General features: G+C 51.8%; 1 protein-coding gene across 11 annotated transcripts; it reads left to right on the forward strand.

The window, feature by feature from the left end:
* The first annotated feature begins 338 nt into the window (after positions 1-338).
* Positions 339-17813, forward strand: LOC102959599 (leukocyte immunoglobulin-like receptor subfamily A member 5). 11 transcript variants are annotated; one of them, XR_001510846.2, is made up of 11 exons: positions 339-757; positions 922-1101; positions 1259-1294; positions 1476-1760; positions 1911-2213; positions 2520-2570; positions 3944-4063; positions 6187-6229; positions 6321-6358; positions 6564-6741; positions 7508-7587. XR_001510846.2 is itself a non-coding variant. In XM_015539798.2 (11 exons), exons 2-11 carry the CDS (start codon positions 1068-1070, stop codon positions 7703-7705), a joined length of 1116 nt encoding a protein of 371 aa, XP_015395284.2. In that variant the 5' UTR covers positions 350-757; positions 922-1067; the 3' UTR covers positions 7706-8178. The 11 variants fall into 11 exon arrangements, 10 of the variants coding, with proteins under 10 accessions (XP_042824189.1, XP_015395284.2, XP_015395280.2 ...); XM_015539798.2 differs by having other exon boundaries at positions 350-757; positions 6564-6571; positions 7508-8178; XM_015539794.2 differs by having other exon boundaries at positions 352-757; positions 6564-6616; positions 7508-8178.
* Positions 17814-17878: the final 65 nt, after the last annotated feature.

The following is a 17878-nucleotide window of genomic DNA, read 5'->3' on the forward strand; positions in this document are numbered from 1 at the left end:
ATTGATTTTATTGGATTTTCATCTCTGAAACTTCTTAATTGTTTCAAGAATTGCCTATATTTCTGTAACATGAGCCATATTCTTGCATCAAAAATTAAATATCTCCTTTAATTTTTTGAAAATATTTTTAATGTTCATTTATTTTTGAGAGAGAGAGAGACACAGAGTGCTAATGGGGGAGGGTCAGAGAGAGGGGGAGACACGGAATCCGAAGCAGGTTCCAGGCTCTGAGCTGTCAGCACAGAGCCCAAAGCAGGGCTCGAAGTCACAAACTGTGAGCTCATGACCTGAGCTGAAGTCAGACGCTTAACTGACTGAGCCACCCAGACACCCCGGGTAATAGATGAATATTTAGATAAAGGTTACCACGTCCTCCAACATCAGAGCTCTAACCCAAATAAATATCTTCATGCAGGGCCCCAGAATGGGAAGGAGTACTCTTCCCCAGACACAAGGGGCACTGAGAGACAGGAGGGACTCATGGGCATGTTCCCAGGAAGTGGAGGTGGATGATGACACAGGAAAATAGAGAAGTCCATGAATGCTGACATAGAAAGAAAACCCAAATCTGGGGCCAAGAGTGAAATCTTACTTCCTTCTCTATTTCGCTATATTTCTCCTCTGTGTGCATCACCACGGTGACCTTGACCTGAGCCATGCAGAAATGTCACAGCTGTGTTTGCACTGACATGAGGCTGCAGAGGAGCCGGACCCACACCCCCTGCAGCATCTCTGGGGCCTGGGGACCCCGTGGGAGGTGAGGACCCTCAGGGATGTGCTGAGAATGAAGGAGAACCCGTAGGGGAGGCTCTGGGAGGGAAGGATGTGCCCTGATTTCCTCACCTGGATGGGACATCCCAAGAAGCCTTGGGTCCACTTGCTGCACCATCATGGACATCAGAGTTGGTCCCCTGGAAACAGGTTGTTCCCCTTCCTGTGGGGTTGCTGACGTGACAACCCATGACCAGGCAGACCAGCCCCCAAGTGGCCACACCCTGTGCTTCTGTCTGTCCTGCGGGCACTGAGGTCCCTCCGCCTGCACAGCTGGGGCCAGAGGCAGAGACGCCATGACCCCCACCCTCACGGCCCTGCTCCTCCTCGGTGAGATCTCAGGAGGGGAGGGGATGCCCTAGTCTGGGAGGGACCCGCATCACAGCCAGGCCCTGGGGTTTCAGAGACCCCAGGCACAAGAGGCTTATGGGGAGGAGTGGTTCTGCTCAGGATTCAGGGCCATCCTCTCACGGGGACTCTCTTCCAGGGCTGAGTGTGGGCCCCAGGACCCGAGCGCAGGCAGGTGAGTGTGTCCCCAGGTGTCCCTTCCCACCTCCTCACTGAGGACAGGGGTCACCCACCAGTCAGCTGGGAATGGAGAACAGCAGTTCTGGGCGGATGGAGAGGGACGTCTGGGGGTTTGGGGTTGATCTGGGAACTGGGGGTGGGGAAGGTCTTGTGACCCAGCCTCTGTTTCCTTCCAGAAACCCTCCCCAAACCCTCCATCTGGGCTGAGCCAGGCTCTGTGGTCCCCCGGGGTAGTGCTGTGACCATTTGGTGTCAGGGAATCCTGGAGGCCCAAGTGTTCTTTCTGGATAAAGAGGAACACTCAGGGTTCTGGGATGTTCATTTCCCAAAGAAGCCTGGGAACACGGCCAAGTTCTCCATCACACACATGACAGATGGACATGCAGGACGGTATCACTGTTCCTATCGAAGCCCCGCTGGCTTGTCAGAGCGCAGTGACCCCCTGGAGCTGGTGGTGACAGGTGCGAGCCCCCTCAGGGTCCCCGCCCCAGGCTCTGCCCTCAGGGAGGGGGTGTGCTCCCAGAGTGTCTCCCTCTCACAGTCCAGCCCTGGGGGTATTGTGGGGGGTGGAATCTGAGCCCCATTTAACACGCCCCCTCCTCCTCTCCTAGGATTCCATGGCAAACCCCGTCTCTCAGCCCTGCCCAGCCCCGTCGTGACCTCAGGAGGGAAGGTGACTCTCCAGTGTGCCTCATGGGAGAAATTTGACAGGTTTGTCCTGAGGAAGGAAGGAGAACCCAGACTCTCGTCGACCCTCGACTCCCAGCGACCCACTAGTGGGCAGTTCGAGGCCCTGTTTCCTGTGGGCCCCGTGACCCCCAACGTCAGGTGGACATTCAGATGCTATGGCTATTTCAGCAAAACCCCCCAGATGTGGTCCTACCCCAGTAAACCCCTGGAGCTCCTGGTCTCAGGTGAGAACCTGTCCCATAGTGTTCCTGTGGTCTCCTCTAGGCTCTGTGTGGGACACCCCCGATCTAGGCTGAGAATGAGGGGTTGCAAGGGAGGGTCATCCAGAGGGACATCCACCCCTCAGAGGAATGGAGGGCCATGGGGTCCTCCCACCCCTGCCCCTTCCTACAAGCCCATCACTAGAAGCTCCAGGTGGATGCAAGAGGTTCTTTCGGGGCTCCAGGGCAGATCCACCAGAAGAGTTTGAGCCTAGAGGGGGTCTGTCTGGGAAGCTCCAGCCCCCTACCCTCCTCTTGTCTCTTTCCCAGGAACTTCTGGGGGCCCCAGCCCCCCACCCACAGGACCTGGCTCCACAGAGAGTGAGTCACTGGGGCCTCTTCGCTCAGAAGGAGTACAGACAATCTCAGGGAGTCTGAGAGCCTCTCAGAGGATCTATCTCCCCCTGAGATGCTCAGAAACCATCTTGCGTCCAAGGGGGCTGGGAGTCCAGTAAAGATGCCAGGGGGACCACCAGGATCCAACCCAACAGAGGAGGGCTGGCGTGGCCGTGGCAGAGGGAGAGGGTGGGGGCCCAGCTGGGGGAGCAGGAGCCAGGCTGAAGTGAGGAGCTCGGGTAGCCTCACCACCTCACCTCCCTGCCCTGGGTTTATGATGTACATGGTAGGGCCCATTGAGGGGAGAGGTCTCAGTGCTCCCTGAGACAGTGATTTGGGGCAGGTCCCTTTCCATCAGGGCCTTCGTTTCTCTATTTGTGATAGGGGAGGGTCCTGGCTCAGATTTCATGGTCATGTCCGCTCTGGCCCTGTAGGGGCGCTGCCCTAGGTCTGTAGAATTGGAAGGTTCACAGTGTGGGTTGCAGGGTGCAGAGAAGAGCAGAGCAGTGATGCTGGTGATGTCCCCAGTACTCTTCTGCCAGCCCTGTGGTGCTCAGCCTGGCCTTACCCAGGCAGCCCTGATGGAAAGAAATCAGCATCAAACAGAAACAAACAAGGGCTTGGCGGTCGGGCTCTAGGGGATGTAAATCCCAGATGAGCCACTTGCAGACTGTGGGTCCGTGGACAAGTCCTTTCCCTGTCTGAGTCCCCGCTTCCCTCCTTACTAAACGCATCTCCTACCGTCTCCCTCACGGATTTGCTGAGAGGTTTAGGTGGGATCTTGGAAATAATATTCCTCTGCGTGGAACAGACCCACGGGGTGTGCAGGAACTGGCATGCTGAAAAGCCCAGACCGGCCCCACTTGTGAGTGTGAGGTCTGCAGCGGGGAGGACGGGTCTTGGCTGGACCTGGGAAGGCACGGAGTCCGTCCCATGCAGGCCCGGTTCTGAGCACCCCAAAGCCTCTGACAATAGGAGGTGTGTTCACCTCTGGCTACAAGAGAGGGCAGGACACATGGGGATGATGGAGCAGGCCATCCCAGTCAAGGTAGGAGCCCAGAGCCTGAAGCAGGTGTCCATTAGGGTGAGGAGCGCACAGGGAGCCCACAGTCCTGGGTTCAAATCCCAGCTCTGTCACCCGCTTCCTGGCTGGGGGATCTGAGGCACCTGACTGATCGCTCTGAGCCTTGGTCTCCTCGTCTGTGAAATGGGTGAAGGCGGGGTGGCCTTCCCCTGGTGCATGATTATAATGGGGATTAGCGGTAAATGAATGCATAGACCCCAGCACGGGTCCACACACAGTAGGTGCTCAGTTAACTGACATCATTGGTTCATTCATGACATCACTTGTGTCCAAGGTCTTGAAAAGTACCAGAAAATTGCGATCGGGGCCTCTGTGACCTTAATCTTGCTGCTTGCCCTCCTTGTCCTCCTCCTCCTTCTCCGACTCCAGCACCAGAAAAAATGCTGCAAGTCAGGTAAGCGGATGGCGATGTCTGGTCCAGCTGAGAAGGGAGATCTTACCCTAAAGACATGAAGTGGCTTTTCTTAGAGCACCAGCCAACATATGGCACCAAAACAGAAAGACGTGTTCAGTTTGGAAAAGCCTCCAAAATGAACAATAACAAAAAAAAATGTCTAGGAATCTCTTCCCATCACAACCTCCTTGGGACAGAGATGGGGATTCCCAGGAAGCGCAGTTATGAGGGCAGGGGTCCCACATGGGGGTACCTGCACCCAACACCCGAGGAACCACGCCGGTGATGGGGGGGGGGGCTCTGGGAGGGATGCAGTCTCCCTGCGGCCAAGAGCAGGGGGGAGGGGTCACAGCGGTGAGGAGTGGGAGCAGGATGCAGAAGTAGTTGGGAGATTAGTTGCTTTAAGCAAATATGTAAGTATGTCGGGGATAAAGGGAGCCCAGTTGCTCAAGATCTGCAGGGATTTATAAATGTGCAAAGGCAGGTGGCTACAAAAAACTCTGAGCTGTCGTACCGGAATTGGAAGTGTCAGTGTGACCTCACTAAGAGATATACTTACACATCGACGGACACAAAACAACTGTATGGGTGTGTTGGTTGTCGGGTGCGCGCGCGCGCACACACACACACACACACACACACGTATGTCCCAGCTATGTCCACCAATAAAACCTAGACACTGACGACAAACAACCATCCAGGTTCTGGCTTTTATATACCGCCCCGTAGTAAAAGGAATGGGGGGAGGGGCTCCTGGGTGGCTCAGTTTAGCATCTGACTTTTTTTTTTTAATTTTTTTTAACGTTTATTTATTTTTGAGACAGAGAGAGACAGAGCATGAACAGGGGAGGGTCATAGAGGGGGAGACACAGAATCCTAAACAGGCTCCAGGCTCTGAGCCATCAGCAAAGAGCCCGACGCAGGGCTCAAACTCACGGACCGCGAAATCACGACCTGAGCTGAAGTCGGATGCTTAACCGACTGAGCCACCCAGGCGCCCCTAGCGTCTGACTCTTGATACAGGCTCAGGTCATGATCTCACGGTTCGTGGGTTCAACCCTGTCCACACTAACAGCGTGGAGGCTGCTTGGGATTCTTTCTCTCTCTGCCTCTCTCTCTCTCAAAATAAACAAATCGACTTTAAAATGTTTCGTAAAAAGAAGGAATTAGATTTCATCGGAGAAACTCTATTCCAGGTTGGGACAGGGGGACTACTGGAGGCTGCTGGGGCATCTCAGTGTGCCAGAAAATGCAAACATTCACAAAGAATGATGGAGACAGGGCAGAATGACCCAGGAGCCAGCTGGAAGGAACTCCCTTTGGAAAACTCTAGAATAATCTGAGCATCCAAGTATTGGATTACAATGCACTGAATATAACGGAAATCCACTAGTTTATAGAGTAAATTAGTGAATGCATGGGGGCAGAGGGAACACTTTAATGTTCATTTATTTCTGAGACAGAGACAGAGCATGAGTGGGGGAGGGGCAAAGAGCGAGGGAGACAGAGAATCCGAAGCAGGCTCCAGGCTCTGAACTGTCAGCACAGAGCCCGACGTGGGGCTCGAACTCTCAAACCGTGAGATCATGGCCCGAGCTGAAGTCAGATACTTAACCGACTGAGCCACCCAGGCGCCTTAAGAACAGACACAGACTTTTATTTTATTTTATTAAAATATGTTTAATGTTTATCCACTTATTTTGAGAGAGTGAGAGCAGGGGAGGGGCAGAGAGAGAGGGAGAGAGAGAATCCCAAGCGGGCTTTGCACTCTCAGTACAGAGCCCGACACGGGGCTCGAACCCACAAACGATGAGATCATGAACTGAGCCAAAACCAAGAGGCAACTGCCTAACTGAGCCACCCAGGAGCCCCAGACCTAGACTTTTAAAGATGTTCTTTCAGTTTTAGAAAAAGAAAATGTATTTGAATCATCCATGCACATTTTGTGTGTTAGAGTTTAGTGTGTTTTGCGTGTTTTGTGTTTGGTTTCGTGTTGGCCCTGAATCCCAGATTGATGGCGGCGGCTGTATAACCTTGTCAGGGCTCAGATCTCTGAGATCCTAATGCAGCCCCGGGGGCCAGGTTCTGGGGTGGGTTAGAAGCGAATTTCTAATTTTGTGCAGGTGCTCTGCATCCTGAGGCTGAGACCAGAGCCCGGCAGAAAAGGTAATTTCTCCCCAAAGATCCTCCCCCAACCTCCCACCTCTGCCTGTAGCCGCTTCACTGCTGCCTAATGCCCCTGTTTTCCTCCCCTCAGCTCCGACTCCGTGGCTCCTGTCCAGGAGGAGAAGCAGGGTAACTGGGAAGGAGGGAGAAAGGGCTAGGAGGAGGGGTCGGGACAGGTTCTGGGCTTCGCATGAAAACCGCCAAATCTGTGTGATTCCAGGTACATCCCTGCCCCCTGTCGGGCCTCGGTCTCCCTATCTGAGGGTGGGAGGGGCGTGTGGGACTGCAGGGTTTCGGGAATCTTGGCATGAAATAGAATCTTCTCATTCTCCAGATGCTGAGGTGAGAGAGTCCCAACCTGAGGAAGACAGACAGATGGACAGTTGGGTGAGCCCCAGCTCCTGTCCAGGGCCCCCAGCACAGCCTTGTTAATTAGCTAAATCCATGGGCTGCCTCTCCAGCTTCCTATCCCTCAACTCAGCAGCATCTGACCTCACCCTTCCTCTTGAAAGGTGATACACGCAGGCTGCTGGGACACCACTTCTCAGTGGCTTTTTTCTGACGTCACGGAGGCCCCTTCTTCTCGGTCTCCTTTTAACTGCTGGTTGTCCATAATGGTAGTGCTGCCAGGGATGGTTGTATAGTTTGTGCACTGCACAATAGTGATTGTGAGGATTGAGACCCTACTTGAGGTCACATGAGTGCAAAAGTACCCAAGCCAGGGATTCACATGATCCAATTTATGATTTGGGTTTTTTTTTTTTTTTCATGTTTATTTATTTTGGAGAGAGAGAAACACAGAGTGTGAGCGGGGGAGGGGCAGAGAGAGAGGGAGACACAGAATCCGAAGCAGGCTCCAGGCTGTAAGCTTGTCAGCACAGAGCCCGACGTGGGGCTCGAACTCACGAACCATGAGATCATGACCTGAGCTGAAGTCCAACGCTCAGCCAACTGAGCCACCCAGGCGCCCTCATCCGATTTATGTTTTAAAATTAACTCTGGCATCTAGGTGGACAGGTAAGTGAGGAAGGACATAGTGGACGAGTTCCACCCCCCCGTCCTCGGATCCCACAGCAGAACCGTGACAGTGAGTCCCCCAGGGGAGTGACTGTGCCCCAGGGGAACCACTCAGGGGTGGGGGTGGCCACTCTTCCTTCCCCCTTGGGAGGGATTGTTGGACAGACAAGTGGGAGAGAACAGTCAGGTGGGTTCTTGCTGCTCCTGGCACCCCGGCTCCCCCACCTGTCACATACCTGACTCCCACTCCCCGCCCTCCAGGCTGCGGCATCTGAAGACCCCCAGGATGTGACCTATGCCCAGCTGAGCAGCCTGAATCTTGAACAGGAGACAAGTGCACCCCCTTCCTCACGGGCAGGGGAGCTGCCCGCAGAGCCCATCATGTATGCCACTCTGGCCAGGAAGGACGCACACCCCACACTCCAGGGAGGGGACTGCAGGAACCCCAGGACGCAGTGAGGCTGCCCCCAAGGACACTCAGCTAATACCCCCTGCACCTGGAGACCTCTCATATGGGAGCAGGATATCCTAGAGCTTCAGAAGTCATCTAATTCGCCAGATGAAGAGAAATATCAGCTCCAAATTTTTAGAAAGAAAAGAAAACACTTCTAAATACCCAGTGGACAAGAGAAGCCAGCCACAGATGAAGATAGGACTTCTTTTTTTTTTTTTTTTACTCCCATGACAATGCAAAAATTCTACATCAACGCATAGTTTTGCCTAAATGGTAATGTAAATGCCGTATGCCAAGACGAAATGGGGAAAGTCAGTGCCTGAATGTAATTAGTGCCAAGAGAAGAGAGCCTGAAAGTCAACAACACAGGCAATGTTCTATGGGAGCTAGAGAAAGGATAGCAAATTCATCCCATGGCAGTGGGTGAAAATCAGAAGACCTTACGCTGATCACAAAGAATAAAAAAGAGAACAATCAATTGTGTGAGCTTGGGCTGCTGTAATAAGATACCATAGACGGGGGAGGCGGTGTCGTTAAACAACAGAAATGTATTTCTTCATAATTCTGGAGTCCGGAAGCCCAAGCCCAAGGTGCTGACATGTTTGGTGGTCTGGTGTCCTTCAAGGGTTCTCCGCACGGCTGACGGACGGCTGCTCGTGTGGCCTTTCCTCGGTGGGTGTGTGAGGGAAAGAGAGAGAGCCCTCCTGTTTCTTCTTATAGGGTCACTTACCTTCTTTGACCGCCCACCCTTATGATCTCACCCACCTTCATTATTCCTTAGAGGCCCCCTCTCCAAACACAACCACACTGGGAGTTAAGGCTTCAACATGAATTTCTGGCGGGGGGAGGGACATAGATACCCAGACCGTTTCATTCCACCCTGTGTCCCTCCCCCAGGATTCACGTCCTTCTCCCACGCAAAGTGCATTCATTCCATCCCTACAGCCCGCCCCTCCCCCAAATCTACACTCATTCCAGCATCGACAGTCAAATCTAACATCCAGAGTTGCATCTAAATATCTTACAAATCAGATATGGGGGAGCTTCCTTCGGGGTATGGCTCCTTCTAAGGCAGAATTCCTCTGCAGGTGTGAACCCGTGAGCCAGACAAGTGATGTGCCTCCGGAGTACAAAGCCGGGGCAGGGGTAGGAGAGAGAATTCCCATTCCCTGAGGAAGCGATAAGAAAGAAGACAGAGGTGACGGTGTTCGAAATGGAGCAACGCAGCTTCCATAGATCGGCAGGCTCCAGGATAACCCTCTTGGGCTCCAGGCTCTGCCCGCCAGGCCCTCCGTGGCACGGCGCCACCTCCGTGGTGCACAGCTGCGTGGTCCTTCTGGGTGAGGACCCCCAAGGCTCTGCGCAGGGTGCCCTGTGGAAACTGAGGCAGTTTCCAAACCGAAACCAAGGAGCCAGCCTGATCTCTGAATTGCCTTTGGGGGACATTCTTCCCTCTTCTGGAAAACCAGCACACGTTTGTAGACAAGCCCACCGTCCCATCTCGTAGAGTCTGAGAAGACTTGACGGCTTTCATTCCCGCTGTCCCAGGGGACAGTCCCCTGGCCGCACGTCCGCTCCTACAGTCCCTTAATGTTGGCTCCTCTCTCTCATCTGTCGGACAGTCTTCCCGCTCTTTGTTCTGTGTCCTCTGGCTCAACAGTCTGTGCCTCCATCCACCTCCCCGCTCTGGAGTCTCAGGGGGGCCCCCACCCGCGTTGCTCTGGGCACACGCCAACCCTTTGCTTAGGCGTCTCCTCAGCGAAACGTGCGACTGTGTGGGGCGCTTGCCCTGTGCTCCACAAACGTCAAGACACAGCTCAGCCACGTTCTTTGCCGCTTTCAAACAGGGGTCACGTTTGTCCCCACGATCCAGTGCCTCGTTCTTCATTTTGGCCCGAGGTCCTGCCCGAACGGACTTTCCCGCCCATACTTGTGTTTGGCATTTCTAAACAACTCCAGCCTCTTTCTGTTGTCACTCTCAAAGGTTCTCCGCATCTTTTTTTCTTTTTTAAGTTGTAGTTATTCATTTTGAGAGAGGGCTCAAGCGTGAGTGGGGGAGGAGCAGAGAGAGAGAGAGAGAGAGAGAGAGAGAGAGAGAGAAACCCAAACAGGCTCCACGCTGTCAGCACAGAGCCCCAACCAGGGCTTGATCCCACAAACAGAGAGATCATGACCAGAGCCGGAAACCAAGAGTTGGGCACCCAACGGACTGAGCTGCCCAGGTGCCCCCCGCTGCTTCCGCATTTTGGATATTTGTTCCCACAGCACGGCACTTCTTGGTACTGAAATCTGCATTCGTCTGTTCCGGCTTCTGTTAACAAAGATCACAGACTGGGTGGTTTAAGCTACGGAAGTTTCAGAGAAGATGCCAGCACGGCTGCTGTCTGGTTTGGGCTGTCTGCTGGGGTTGCAGGGAGCCCCTTCTTGCTGCGTGCTTGCCTGGCCTTTGCTCGCTGTGAGCACATAGAGAGAGACGGAGAGAGCGCTCTCTGGGCCTCTTCTTTTCTCTTTTTAAATATTTATTTATTTTTAAGAGAGAGAGCAAGGGAGGGGCAGAGAGAGAGGGAGACACAGAATCCGAAGCAGGCTCCAGGCTCCGAGCTGTCAGCACAGAGCCAGACACGGGGCTCGAACCCATGAACCGTGAGATCATGACCTGAGCGGAAGTCGGACGCTTAACCCACCGAGCCACCCGGATGCCCACTTTTGAGCTTTTAAATCAGTTACACTGCCGGTTAAAATTATCCCACAAAACTCACTCCGGGCCCAGCAAACTTTACTGTGAGAGCCTCCAAACAATTATGGATGACAAACACCATTGGTATAGACATTTTTATAGCAAATGCATTCCCGTACATTTCATAACAAGAATATCACACTTTGGCCTCCCACGTACGCTTAGATATAAAATAACTTAAAAAATGGGGGGAAATATCTAATTACATTACTGCTCAGTTCACATGCATAATGGGGAGGAGACAAATATTTCAATAAAGAATTCTCCCCAACAAATTGGGGACTTAATCTAAGCATTGTCCCCTAAATCTTATAGGCAGGCCCCCAGAATGGGGAGGAGGGATCTGCCCCAGAGGCAAGGGGCACTGAGGAACCAGGAGGGACTCACAGGCATGTTTCCATGCTTGGGGCATGGACGCTGTCACAGGGAAATAGAGAAGTCCATGAATGCTGACATAGAAAGAAAACCCAAATCTGGGGCCAAGAGTGAAATCTTACTTCCTTCTCTATTTCACTATATTTCTCCTCTGTGTGCATCACCTCGGTGACCTTGACCTGAGCCATGCAGAAATGTCACAGCTGTGTTTGCACTGACATGAGGCTGCAGAGGAGCCGGACCCACACCCCCTGCAGCATCTCTGGGGCCTGGGGACCCCGTGGGAGGTGAGGACCCTCAGGGATGTGCTGAGAATGAAGGAGAACCCGTAGGGGAGGCTCTGGGAGGGAAGGATGTGCCCTGATTTCCTCACCTGGATGGGACATCCCAAGAAGCCTTGGGTCCACTTGCTGCACCATCATGGACATCAGAGTTGGTCCCCTGGAAACAGGTTGTTCCCCTTCCTGTGGGGTTGCTGACGTGACAACCCATGACCAGGCAGACCAGCCCCCAAGTGGCCACACCCTGTGCTTCTGTCTGTCCTGCGGGCACTGAGGTCCCTCCGCCTGCACAGCTGGGGCCAGAGGCAGAGACGCCATGACCCCCACCCTCACGGCCCTGCTTCTCCTCGGTGAGATCTCAGGAGGGGAGGGGATGCCCTAGTCTGGGAGGGACCCGCATCACAGCCAGGCCCTGGGGTTTCAGAGACCCCAGGCACAAGAGGCTTATGGGGAGGAGGGGTTCTGCTCAGGATTCGGGGCCATCCTCTCACAGGGACTCTCTTCCAGGGCTGAGTGTGGAACCCAGGACCCAAGTGCAGGCAGGTGAGTGTGTCCCCAGGTGTTCCATCCCACCTCCTTACTGGGGACAGGGGTCACCCACCAGGCAGCTGGGAATGGAGGACAGCAGTTCTGGGCGGATGGAGAGGGGACGTCTGGGGGTTTGGGGCTGAGCTAAGAACTGAGGGTGGGGAAGGTCTTGTGATACAGCCTCTGTTTCCTTCCAGGGACCCTCCCCACACCCTCCATCTGGGCTGAGCCAGGCTCTGTGGTCCCTTGGGGTAGCACTGTGACCATTTGGTGTCAGGGGACCCTGGAGGCCGTGGAGTTCTATCTGGATAAAGATGGACACTCAGTGCCCTGGGACAGACAACCCGCAGTGGAGCCCAGGGACAAGGCCAAGTTCTCCATCATATACATGACAGAGCAGTATGCAGGCCAATATCACTGTTCCTATCGGAGCCCCGCTGGCTTGTCAGAGCGCAGTGACCCCCTGGAGCTGGTGGTGACAGGTGCGAGCCCCCTCAGGGTCCCCGCCCCAGGCTCTGCCCTCAGAGAGGGGGTCTTCTCTGAGTGTCTCCCTCTCACAGCCCAGCCCTGGGGATACTGTGGGGGGATCTGGGTCCTATTTAACGTGTCCCTTCCTCCTCTCCTAGGATTCCATGGCAAACCCACTCTCTCAGCCCTGCCCAACCCCATGGTGACTTCAGGAGGGAAGGTGACCCTCCAGTGCACCTCATGGATGGGATTCCATAGGTTCGTCCTGATGAAGGAAGGAGAACCCAGACTCGCCTGGACCCTCGACTCCCAGCGACCCACGAGTGGGCAGTTCCAGGCCCTGTTTCCTGTGGGCCCCATAACCCCCAGGCTCAGGTGGACCTTCAGATGCTATGGCTATTTCAGAAACACCCCCCACATATGGTCACTCTCCAGTGATCCCCTGGAGCTCCTGGTCTCAGGTGAGGGAGTCCGGCCCTATGCCCTCTGTGTCCTGATGATCTATTCAGGGCTCTGTCCTCAAGAGTTACCTGGGCTGGGATGGGAGCCATGGCGGGGGGCTCTCCAAAGAGGGTCACTCAAAGGGAGATCTGCCCCTCAGTAGGTCAACAGAAACCCTCTCACACCTGCCCACCCTTTGTCCTTCTCCTGGGTCTAAAGATGCCAGGTGAGCAGTGGGAGGGTCATGGGGAGGCCACAGGGCAGGTGTAGAAGAAGTCTGAGTGAGATGGGGACTCCTGGATTAGCCCCAACCACCCCCCCACAGGATCCAACTCAAGATTGTTGTGCTACTGGGCTGTTTGTGCTCCTTCTGGGCACAGATCACCCAAGATCAGTTCTGAGAGCCCCTCAGAGGATCTAACACCCCCTCAGATACTCAGAAACAATCTTGTGTCTCAGGGGAACTGAGATTCCAGTAGAGGTGCCTGGGTGACTACATATGTCCAGGGGCTCTGAGGCTGGGTCATGGGGCATATGAGGGAGAAGACTGAGCAGAGACGGGGTCTCTAAAGGAAGCCTCAGTCCCCTACTCAACTACTGCCGTTTTCCTCAGGAACCTCTGGAGGCCCCAGCCCCCCACCCACAGATCCCATCTCAACAGCTGGTGAGTCACAGTGGCATCTGTCTAAGGGCTTTCCTTCCTGTGTTTCAGAGATGCCAGAGTGACCACCAGGTCCAGGGTCTCTGAGGCGGGGGGGAGGAGGGCTGGGGTGGTCATGGCAGAGGGAGAGGGTGAGGGCCCAGCTAGGGGAGCAGCACCACCTCACCTCCCTGTCCTTTGATTATGAGGTATGGGGTGAAGAAGGGTCTCAGTGCTCCCTGAGATGGTGATTTGCGGCAGGACCCTGGTCCTAGGTGAGGAGTCCCTCCCTGTTGCTGTCCTCTCTGGGCAGAAAAGTCCAGCTCAGGATGCTGTCTACAGGAAATTCTGAGACAGGATGCAATAGGACTATCACAAGGGGCAGTTCCACAGAGGAGGGTCCACCCAGGAGAGCTGGGATAGGCGGGACCTCCCACCAGGGGAATCACCACCCCTGCAGTCTCAGACAGGGCTGAGGAGAGAGAGGCATGGACTTAGATCCCTTGACCCTGAGAGGAAATGAGGTCAGACTGAGGTTACAAGGCAGAGGTCCCACCCACTTACCTCCTGGTGTCTCTGGCTCAGAAGCAGGGTGTTGGCTGCTAGCCAGGGGCAGGGGCAGGGTAGCTGCTCAACTGGGAGGCAGGTAGGGCAGACAAGGATGCCCTGTGGGGCTGAGTCTTCGTGGGCTCAGCTCTCCCGAGAGGTGGAGCTTCTAAGAAAGGTGTTCCCTGTCTGAAGAGGGGGGGCTGCCAGCAGTGATCCCATTTCTGGCCTCCCACTGTCCTGCCTCTCCCCGGAACTCAGACGTGGGAAGGTTCAGAAAGGTGTGGGGGATGCAGGTACATGTGATTTTGTGCATCTGGCCTGGGTCTCAGCAGAGCAAGAGGAAGTCCCAGTACGATGGAGAACAGAAATCCCCATCGATTTAGCGTCTCAGTTCCTCCTCATCTCACACAAAACCGTGGGAGTTTCTCCTAAAAGCCACCCAGCCCTTGTCACCACAATCCTTAGGCCTCCAGCCAGGTGTGGAGAATGTGTGGGATACAGGATGGAGAGGGGGTGGGTTGGCAACGCTTGGTGTCCAGGCCTGACTTGGAGCACAGTGAGGATGCTGGGCTGGTGGAGGTGGGGATCTGGGACAGTCATAGAGGGCAGACCACCCACACCTGAGCCCTCTCACATCATGACTGGAGCTGCTCAGGCCAAGGTGGAAATTGCTGTGGGTGCAGGTGGAGCCCCCACGAGACAATCCCCTAAAGAGAAGTATCCCCACCTGTGGGCACCACTCTGCTGCCCTTATAAAGTTTTCTTTTATACAAATGCTTAGAAATGAGGTTTATAAATGATGCAGATACATTCTAACGTTTCATTCATTATTTTGTCTACACTTAAAGCTTAAAAGTTGTTCAACTAGTTTATTCATTTATAAGTATGATTTTTTTCTTTATACTTTCTAAATAATAGTTAAGTATATACAAAATGATACTGGTTTGGTTAAATTAGTTTTATATTCTATGATTCTATTAACTTAGTACGGATTCTCCACCTTTCAGTTGCTTTACAATTGATCTGCTTTGATTTACTGATAATAATTTTATCAAACTCAAAAAAAAGAAACTTACCTCTTTATTTCCAGATTGTGCACCAACTTTACTTACAGCAAATACCTTATAATAATGATGACAATGTAAGACATTAATACAAAACTCAGTGTTGCTTTAAGAAAATATCTTCATTGATAGCCCTAATTATTTTTTTTTTAAACTTTTTTTTTTTAATGTTTTTATTTATTTTTGAGACAGAGAGAGACAGAGCATGAACGGGGGAGGGTCACAGAGAGAGGGAGACACAGAATCTGAAACAGGCTCCAGGCTCTGAGCTGTCAGCCCAGAGCCCGATGCGGGGCTCGAACTCACAGACCGCGAGATCATGACCTGAGCCGAAGTCGGCCGCTTAACCGACTGAGCCACCCAGGCGCCCCATGATAGCCCTAATTATTTTAAGGCAAACATAAAACATCTATATATTTATACATATAATGATACTAACCTGTCCATTTCAGTCTATTTTTCTGTTACATTCAGGTTTCATTAGAAAAAAAAATCTTTTCTTTTTTCCGAATGTTTATTTATTTTTGAGAAAGAGAAACACAGAGCACCAGTGGGGGAGGGGCAGAGAGAGGGAGACACAGAATCCAAAGCAGGCTCCAGGCTCCTAGCTGTCAGCACAGAGCCTGACCCAGAGCTCAAACCTGTGAACCATGAGATCATGACCTGAGCCAAGGTCGGAAGCTTAGCCAACTGAGCCACCCAGGTGCTTCAGAAAAAATTCTTTACTCAGTATAAATTAGGAATTATTTCTGGGCTTGTACAACTCCAGGCTTATTCTTTTAAATTTATAGCCCCAGTGAGATACATTTGAAAGACTTCTTGGTACCAGAGATTTGCATACTAGCCCACTGAATGATGTGTATTCTTCATTCATACTCTGTGAATTCTATAAGCTTATGTAGAATTTTCACATGGAGATTTATAATTAGCCTGATCTATAATTTTTTATCTTGTTGCATTTTTTTTGTTTTTTTTTAATCTTGTTGCATATTATGTGAAATGGATTGAAATAGGTTTGCAGGATTACCTAATTTTGTGCTCACCAGTTTTATAACAAAACTGATTTTCTCTGCTCTTTATGGCTTTGAGACCAGAAGTGTGACATCCTTGGTTCTGGACATTTATATGGAGAGGAGAGAGATGGTTTTTGAAGATAAAAATCAAATGACTAGTGTTCTACCTTGAAATCTTACATTAGTTTTCAGAGTTATGATTGACAAACAGAGTTAGAGACAGTGAGGAGGAGGAGAAGGAAGAAGAAGAGGAGGAGGACAGTGGTGATGATGATGGTGATAATATTGATGATGGTGGTGGTGATGATGATAATGGGGATGATGATGGTAATGGTGGTGATGAAGATGCTGCCGATAATGATGGTGGTGGTGATGATGATGATGATGATGATGTTGCTGATGATGCAGCATCCCTCATCTATCCTGCCACACCTGGCCCATCTTCTATGCACCAGGGCCCTCCCCCTCACCCTGACTCCCTATTCTCCTCTGGGATCCTCCTACAACAACAAACGTGGATTCATTACTTCTGAAGAGCGTGCTTAGATCTTTCCGGGGACCTGCTCTCTACACACATCTTCTCTGGGTCTTCACATTGCTCCTCTCAGCCTCTTTCTCCTATTCAGGAATCAACTTAAATGTCCTCTCCAAGTGCGACCCTCACCCTGACATTGTTCAGACATGTCTCCTTCCTACCTAGGGCATTTCAAGTAACTAACACAACCTATGTTGTATGCATTGAATTCTCTCTCTCTCTCTCTCTCTCTCTCTATATATATATATATATATATATATATATATATATATATATTTGTGACCAACCCGTTTCATGGACACTAGGTCCTGAATTGTTGAAAATACAAGTTCTCCTATCCACAAGAGGTAGCTTAGGTGCTAGGAATAAACACAGAGAATACAAGAGCCCAAGTACTTCTGTATTGAGAGATGATTTATCTCACTAAATTCTGAGCTAGGGGGACACAGGAAGACTCTGCTCCAAACCAACTCAGAAGCAAAGTCTAAATTCAAAAAAGACAGGGAGACTGAAATAATCCATTTAGAACAGAGAGGATCCTTCTATAACAGAGAAAGTATCAATTAATGACTGCATAAGAAGTTATAGCATGAGAACAAGGGGAGGTACGAGAAGACGCAGCCTGGGGGACAAGTTTAAGTCTCATCAGAAATTCATCTTTCTCCACTTTTTTTTTTGGCTCTCAGGAGCAGCTGACACCATCAGCCCATCACAAAACAAGTCAGACCACAACACTGGTGAGTAGGAGAGTCTCAGTTATGGAAGTGGCATGGAGCGTGAAGTCCTGTCAAGGGGAGGCGGGCACCCTGGGTGGACATACAGGATCTGGGCTGATTTGGGTCTCCCCTGACCTCAGTGACCACTTTGTCCTCAATTCCTAGCGTCCCACCCCAAAGATTACACAGTAGAGAATCTCATCCGCATGGTCATGGCTGGCTTGATCCTGGTTGTCCTCGGGATTCTGCTATTTCAGGATCACTACAGTCAGAGAGGAATCCAAGATGCATCCAGGAGGTAAACTCAAGAGAGAACAATGCAACGATCAGAATGACAGAGTCTGGGAAGCACATCTTATGTGCCCAGGAATTTCTGGAAGAGTATGTGAGGCATGTGCTGTGGGAACTGTCAACATTCCATGTTGCCCAGACCAGTCCTCATCCTCTGTGACATCACCTCCAACCTCCAAGGACTTATTCCACATACCACACGACCTAGTGGTCAAGTATATATCTTTCGTCATTATTTATTTGACACCCATAACATTCCCAGGACTAGTAATGATCAGAGAACAGAATCCATGTGAATTTAGCACATACTTTAGTATTCATGCTTGGTGCATTGTGTGAAATCTAGTTGACTTTTGTATAGATTCCTAGCAGGATGGATGGATTCAGGATTGATTAGAAATGGAAAGACAGACAGAAAAGTTTACCTCTACACAAACATACACAGCAATCTGCAATAAATTAACTCAGCATCCTCCCTGTCTGCCTTCACCTTTAATTTATGTAAATTTGGTCCCTTGCTCAGTCCTGGTACAAAGATTT

Source organism: Panthera tigris, chromosome E2, assembly GCF_018350195.1.
Source record: "Panthera tigris isolate Pti1 chromosome E2, P.tigris_Pti1_mat1.1, whole genome shotgun sequence".
Classification (NCBI taxonomy): domain Eukaryota; kingdom Metazoa; phylum Chordata; class Mammalia; order Carnivora; family Felidae; genus Panthera; species Panthera tigris.